Genomic DNA, 8,296 nt, shown 5'->3' with positions numbered 1-8,296 from the left:
ATGACAAGGGCTACTTAAGTTTTGTAGACTTACCGTCTGATAATGATCTAAACGGAAGTAGCTCGATTGGTGTAGCCTACTGTTGCTATAGTTGCTTCCTCAGGCTAAAGTAACTTCTGTTGGCGAGCTTGTGATTTGGGTGGTTGCTGAAAGGTTGTTTACGCATAGACTTACACAGATGTATTACATGTCATCAAATTACCCTTAATTGGTTGGTTGGTTGGTTCATTAATTGATTAATATAACAGGCTATTAAATCAAGTTAACAAAACATTGTTAAGCAGATTTAGGTTACACTGTAAACAAATATTTTCATGATTTGCTATCTCAACTTTTTTTCTTTCGTTAAATCAACTTAGATAATTAATGTTTCAGATAACAACTATTTTGAGTTCTGTTGATTAAACCAGTCTCCTTCATTGCATTATCTCAAATTAATTTTAATGAACCCAAAATTTTAAGGCAAGCAGATTTAAACTTCTTCTTTTTTTTGAAGTTAAACCAACAATTGTTTTTTATTATTATTTTTATTTTATTTTTATTGCAGTGAGGTAGGCCTAACACTGCAACAAAATACTAGTAAATTTTCACAACATTTACTTCACTATTAACATTTTAAGTTTATACTTAATAGCCTAAGTGTAACCTTGAAATTGCACTAAATTGCACTTCTGGTGTCCTAAAGAGGTGCGTCGCGTTCATTTTATAGCGCAGCTCTATGAAGCACAATGAATCCAGGTCAAGGGGAACTGCCGCGTGAATAAACACGAATAAAAAGTTGTGCTCAGTTAAGCGATCAAATCAAAGGGGAGAAGAGGGAACAGAAATCCTCTCACAGTAAACGACACATTCTTTCTCTTATATGGAATGCTATTAGGAAACTACAAACAAACCATCCTCTTGTTATTTACCCTCATGGTCGTAGTAAGAGAGAAGACTGAAATTGAATGATGGCACTATTAGGCAGATAAATGACGTTTGAACATTGAGGTGATAAGTGACAAGTTCCTTGGAATAATGTGTAAGTAATGTGGTTTTAGTAGACTTAAGATGGCCTGATGAATAGCCTATTTGTTTTGTTTTTATTAATTTTATTTAATTTTATTTTAAAAACAATGATACAAAATAAAGTCTCCGCTTTTTCAATTTATTTAGGCTGTACACTACTATAAAACAAACCTACATCACCAGTAAGAAGCGGGCGTAAATTAGCCATCAGAAATTTGTTATGATTTAGGCATACTATTATATGATTTGTATTGCTCTCTACCTAAACATTTCCGACAATTATCGATTATCAAAAACGCACAATCACTGGCAACACGAAAGCTGTAAGCTCTCCCATTCGATTTACTACTGGAAATAAAATTCATGTTATTTCAACCGTTTGCGCCAATGTGCAATTCTACAATAATAACGTAATAATAATAATAATAATAATAATAATAGACTAATAAGAAAAATGCGGGAACATTTTTAAAATTAAACAAATAAAAAAAGAACCCTTATTCTTCACCTCTTTCTCTTTTGAGTGCGATTTGTATGGAATTATGTTCTCGCTCAGGCTACGTACAAACATTCACACTCCTGAAAAAACAAAACAAACAAAAAAACGAACAAGACACTAATGTACAGAATATAATTTTTCTGTATTTTCTGACATAATACTACAATGCCAACTTGTTAAATAAACAAATAATATTCTGATAGTCGTTATATTAAATTATATTTATTTGCATAAAAGTGACCCATAACACTGTGTTTTCAGCGCCATTAACCAATTTACAGTATAAAAACGAGCATAATGAATAGACACTTAAAATCTCCAAGCACTTAACAGACAGTTACTCACGCTTTATGGACACAACATAAAGAAATTTGCAGGAAAGAGAGTGGCGTAATTGCGATATCATACAAGCATACCTATCTAGACAAGCCTAGACCTAAGGAAAACTTTGAATCAGACATGGACAATTCAATATAAATCTCGAGATAAAATTAGTATGAACATCTGCTGCCGAGTAAAAGACGATGGGGAATAAAGGTGCTTTTGACTTGAACGATTGTCTGATAAACACAAAATAACAAAATTGCCTCTCCGGTTCACTCATTTCTTTGAGCATCGAGTTCTACTTTCTCCGACTCCACTTCATAAATGCCTTTTAAAAATGCAAAATATTCACAAATGAACATGCAAAATGGTCGCGTAGGCCTTGGAAATGAAAGGAAAGGGCGTCAGTCCGTTGAAGCGCTGGAAAAACAGCATGCTTTTGTCAAACACAAGGTGGCAAAATGGCCGGTCCTCATGTTGCCCACATTTTCTCACTAGTTCATTTTTCTCTGGGCAAAAATGTTCCATATTTGTCTGACGGTGCATCATACATCGAAATCAGAGTCACTGTCTGTAACTGAGAGGATGGTCCCGCCGTCGCCTCGTTCATTCATACTGGAGACGCTGGTGGTGGGACTGGCGGCCGCGCACGGGGACTCGGCCGAGCTGTGAGGTGTGCACCCGGACTCCGACATGGAGCGCAGACCGCTTTGACCCAGTCCGTGATGCTGAAGCCTAAAAAACACAAGTGTTTAGAAACTAAGATTATTTATGCAACATCATTTTCAGTACATACATCACAGACTGAAGTAGCCTATTCGACGTGTTACACTCTCTAATAATAACAAACCCGAATTTTGATCAATGAAATGTGAGAGGATCACACCAATAAGAGTCTAAATAAATGTAAGTCTCTGATTATATAAGGTGGTTTATATTTGTAGACAAGCGTTTGTGTTTATGAAGTAGTCATTTATATTTATTAAAAAATACATATATTTAAAATGTGTTATTTGTGAACAGAACTGCTTATTATGAGCTCTAGACATCCTTAATTATATTTTATACATGAAGTTGATATATGAAGCCTGTTTGATAATACCAGTTTACACTACATGACAATTTCTGTTTGTATTTGGTCAATTTGTTTTGCAACATTAAAAAAAAATGCTGGGTTGTTTTAACCCAAATTTGGGTCAAATATGGACAAACTCAACTATTGGGTTAAAATTGTATTAATAAATTTAACCCAATGGCAAGGTTTGTCCATATTTGACCCAAATTTGTGTTACAACCCAGCATTTTTTAGAGTGAATTAAATAAAACATTATATATAGGCTAGCAATACGCTGCCAAGTATACATCAAAAAACTGTATGGCCTATATATATATATATATATATATATATATATATATATATATATATATATATATATATATATATATAGGCCTTTATTAACAATATTTATATTATATGTATATTAACTTGTATTTTAATATTTCTATGAAATATGTTTATTCACAAATAAGGTGAAGAAATGAAATGTGTCTGGGGGAAAATAAAAACATAATAATCATAACGAAATGTGAAATATTTTTTGTTGCTTTATATATCACTGATTAATTCCTTTTTCTTATTTAGCAAAGAGCTACACATTTACTTTTATTCTTCTATTTTAAAAACGCCTTAAAATTCTTTCTAAAGATTTAACAATTCAGTCTTAGAGATTGGCTGAACTTCTTATATGCTAAAAAAAAAAACAAGAGCAAACAGCTGCTTTTATTTATTTATATCGCCTAAATGGAAAAAAAAAATGTGCTCGATTTCTTTTAGCCAAGATCGAGCTCATCATTCAGACTCGGTGACAGCTTGTGCCGTCTATTTCTTTATATCAACACAAGTATTAGTTTTTATTTCCTCCCCGATTTCAGTCGAAACCATTAAACTGACCTGTTTTTGGCAGCTGCCGCCCTGTCTCTTTGCCTCCGATTTTTAAACCAATTGCCCACTTGAGTGGGAGTCAGTCCAGTGGCTTGTGCCAGTTCCCTTTTCTTGCTCGGATTGGGGTAAGGATCCTGTAGGTACCACTCCCTCAACAAGCCGCGCGTTCGTTCCTTGAAACAGTGCGTCTTCTGTTCGCCATCCCAGATGGTCCGTGGCAAGGGGAACTTCTTGCGGACCCGGTATTTATCAACGGGTCCGAGGGGACGACCGCGCAGCTTCTCTGCCTCTTGGTAGTGCGCCTCGAGCCACATCGCTTGGAGCTTTCCATGAGAGTCTTTAGTGAACTTGTGGGTTTCCAGAATGTGATACAATTCACGGAAGCTTCCAGTGTGATATGCGACCACCGCTCGGGCTCGCTGGATGGACTCGTGCTTGTTGATGGCATCGCAGGCTCCGGGTGCCACGGGCAAGGACCAAAGGAAACGTCCGAGTCTCTCGATGTCCCCCGTTTCCTCCAGCGTCTCGCACACGCTGGCCACCTGTTCCGCCGAGAAGTTTAGGGTGGGCAGTTGAAACATCGGTAAGTCCTCCGGGGACCTCGCTCTGGGAATGCTGCCCGCTAGAAGCAGAGGGCGATCCGCGAAATTGGGCAGGAAAATATGTGAGGGATAAAGCTCTAAAGGAGACCTGAACACCATGGAGTCGCCGGACAGACACAAACAGACGGGGGAAATACGGCAAAACTGACGTGGTGTTTGCGCTGCTATCGCTGCAGTGCCACCGAACGCGTAATATCTACCCTTAATCAACTTCGAGTGCAACGGTGAAACATTTTGTTTCGCTTTTCTATTGGTCTTCCCTGAGTCGTGCTGTGGTTGTCATGGCAGCCCTGCCAATCACTGTCAAGCTTGCCCGTCATTAGCCAGTGCGCGCTGCCCTTCTTGCACATTCGCTTTGCGCGCAGGGTTTTATCGTCGCTCCAATCAGAACTGGCCACTCACTGCGGGATGTTTTCAAGCAGGCGAATGGCGCGCCAGTTCACTCGACGGTAGGAGGATTAATAGGTAGAATATTGCTATATTAGTGCGAGTATGCTTCCGCGAATGGGTGTGAAAGTTGGCGAGCTAGTCAACAAATAAATAGGCTAACACATCGTTTAATTACTTACCAAATATTTATATAACGTAGAAGGAGTGATGTAATTATTTAATTAAATTTGTGAAAAAAATATTATAATAATTATAGCCTAAATTAAATTTAAATACAAAAAATGAGCTTACAGTTGTTAGTGCACGTGCAACTTTTTTTCTTCTTCTAGACAATACTACGATTACAAAGGCGTTAACATAATAGGATAGGCTAGAATTAATCCATTGAAGACAAAAAAAAAAAAAAAAAAAAAACCCGCACCATTTTGCAATCCTCTAGAAACTTTGCACTTATTTGTACAATGTTTAAAATATTTAGCCTTTTACAGAAGCATCTACGCTCTTTGTTCAATCTGTAACTGTTAACTTTTTCTATTTTATTTTTAAATATATTTTAACGCGTTTTATTAGCATGCCATAATGCGTATTCCGTGTAATTATTAGGCTATTAGTTATTTTGTCTCCTTATCAATTTAAACGGCACATATGAGGAGGAAACAAGATCAGCTTGTTAGGCCTGAGTCAAATAACATTCTTTCACAAGGCTTTTTGTTTGCACAAAGCGTGTAATTAATGCCACAAACAAGTTAATTCATTTGGCCTAATTGTCTGTTTATCCTGGGGTTTAGCGCTTAATGGCCTTCTCTCCAGTGGGCACACCACAGTCTTACATTAAAGATGAATGTGTACAGTTAAAGGGGGTGATGTTTGCAAAGTTATAATTTGTGATTAATTGGCTATTAGTAAAAAATAAATAAAATAAAAACTGGCGCTATAATAATAGGCCTATGCGTTTTGAACGATTTTAAAAACGGCATTGCTCCAAGGCAAGATTTAAACATTATCTTCTAGGCTATAGGTGTTGGCATAATAATAACTGCAAACAAAAGCACTAATCTCGCGCCCCGTAGACAAGTAACGAGACGTCTTTGTTCATCAGGATTAGTTAATTGGTTGAATATCGTGTTCACTGCAAATATGAACCTCTATTTACACACGAACTGAGCACAAAATTGAGCAAAGCGCTTTAAGGAGCACGTTTTGTAAAGTCGCAAGAGACTGAAAGATGTACATATAGGATTAGTATATTATGGTCAATGCAGTCCTGCAATAGCTACTAGCGGAGCACAACTTAAAAAAAACAGAATACCAACATTTTAATGCAGAATTTTTTTTTTGATGTTTCAACAGTTTCTTAAATGTGAATAATAATTTAAAAAAATCTGGATAATAAATATTGAAAGTTTTATTTGATTGGTTGTTTTCCAATTGAGCTTACAAACACTAACAGACAAAATATACTAACAAAATATTAAGGTATAGCCATATTTTGAAATGACATTGAAATGATACGGTCAAGGGGAAGGTCACATCCAAAAACAAACACTTGCAAACACTCATTAGGTCGACAGTCAAAGCCATTTAATAAAGTTACAGATAACAGGATACAAAATTAATCTGCGATTACTTTTGGATTTTCGTCGGTGGAGAAGTCTTAATAATCCACGCGGTAAAGCTTAAGGCAGCTTATCAGTGTGGGTTGGCTTAACAACACTTACAAATCTGTGGCAGAATTACAAAATAAACACGAAACGTAAATTTGCCTGGTGAACTTGTTCTTCGTGAAATGAGTTCCGTTGTAGCGTAATTATTCCGTGCTGTGCGTCAATACGGCAAGGTATCAACATATGCAACAAGTCGCCCTTCACCTTCACAGAGTGCTGTGCTTCTAGCTCTGACGCCGGGAGGAGTCATTCTACCATAATCTGCAGACCAACAGTTAAACAAACACCCATCCACGGTTAAACTGGGAATAGATAGCTGGCCTTCAGACATTTAAATGAATAAGGCTTTTAATTCAATTGATTTTAAACCTATCTCTTTTTTTCTTCTGGTTTTGCCTGAATAAATTATAATGGAGTCACCTATTTGAAGTTCAGCCTCTGTTGGTTTTTAATTTCTTAATTTTTCACTTCAATAGAGGTAGCTTTGTGTACCAAAGATGTAATCAAATGAGCTGAATATTCTTAATACCTTAGTCTGACAACTAATGGCCCTTGAAAACATCTCACATGACATACACATGATAAATGCTGTGAATGAAAAATTGAGAAAAACTGTGTATGCAGATTGCAAGAGCGTGCATTAACACTGAAGAGAATGAGAAGTGAGTTATAGATGGGATATCAAAATTGACAGGTTATTTGCATGGCATATTTTAGATATCCCATACATATTTAATTAAAGACTGCCTTGTGTTAATACTCTCCCACAGAGCAGATGTTGAGCCATCTGAATGTTTGAATGTGACTTGCTTTGCTGGATGAGAAGACATTACCTGGGCACTAAATTAATCATTCATATTGGACAGCTGTCTACAGCCACCAACCATATTCATCAGTTCATATTTAAAATATTTATTGCATATAATTATATCTGCCCTGCTTGTTTCACCAGCCAATCCTCTAGTCTGAAGCACACTAGGCACATGCACATTAAACCATGACCAAAAAGCAAACACTTACTATATAAAGTCAACAGAGTAAGACGATGCTTTTTATTTCTCAGAAACTATAAGTTAGGCTGGAACTGAACGGAGATAAAATACCAGTTTACAGTAATTCTGAGATTAATCTGCCATTGTCATTTCACACTGATCCATGTAGCATATGGCTCACACGCATGTGTTTTAGTGAGAATGAGGTAAAATGATATTGAATAAATCCTCCTTTGTCAAAGCTATTCTATTAATCAAAGCTATTAATCCAAACCTCTCATCAGAAGTGACTATGATAATCTTATTTTGTTTAAAAATGCTGTTCTGGCCTGAACATGGCTGGCCGGCCCATTGCAAATGTAAATTGTGGCTGCCTACTTAGAGAAACATAAGCTCATCCTGTCTGAAGTGAGATTTTCTGCAACAGTGGCCCATAAACCAGTGTTTAACAGTATTGTCATTGGGACAAGCTGCTTAATGGTACTGTGCAGTTTACCTTGATCCATGTGGCCAAGGTTCAGAGCATAATTTGTTTAATAGCGGTAATGGCCATATGACAATGGATTTCACCAACGAGATGTATTCTGTGTGCGTCAAGAGGTTTTTCCATGCTAAAATCGGTCTTATAAATGGGTAAAGGCAATGCCATGCAATTAGTTTTTTATATATATATATATTTTTTTTATCTGCACCTGAAACTGAAACTTCAGGCATGTTTATTGCTCAGTCATGAGTAAGAGCCAAAGGCCTGCCTGTCCTTGCAATGTAGTACAGCCTCTCTCTCTCTCTCTCTCTCTCTCTCTCTCTCATTCATTTTCTCATTTCCTTAATTTCCTTTAAAGTTCTTCATAAGAGCAATAATTCTCACACACTGA

The 8,296-nt window shown here is 36.7% G+C and overlaps 1 protein-coding gene across 1 annotated transcript; it reads right to left on the bottom strand.

Annotated features, from left to right (window-relative positions):
* Positions 1 to 1,718: 1,718 nt before the first annotated feature.
* Positions 1,719 to 4,580, bottom strand: six3b (SIX homeobox 3b). Its single transcript, XM_082151669.1, has 2 exons — positions 3,783 to 4,580; positions 1,719 to 2,566 (listed from the first exon to the last, which is right to left on the bottom strand). Exons 1-2 carry the CDS (start codon positions 4,472 to 4,474, stop codon positions 2,377 to 2,379), a joined length of 882 nt encoding a protein of 293 aa, XP_082007795.1. The 5' UTR covers positions 4,475 to 4,580; the 3' UTR covers positions 1,719 to 2,376.
* Between the last annotated feature and the right edge of the window lie 3,716 nt (positions 4,581 to 8,296).

This window comes from Leuciscus leuciscus (assembly GCF_965113295.1).
Source record: "Leuciscus leuciscus genome assembly, chromosome: 21".
Classification (NCBI taxonomy): Eukaryota; Metazoa; Chordata; class Actinopteri; order Cypriniformes; family Leuciscidae; genus Leuciscus; species Leuciscus leuciscus.
Note: the sequence above shows the minus strand (reverse complement) of the source record. Positions and strands in the feature narration are given on the sequence as shown.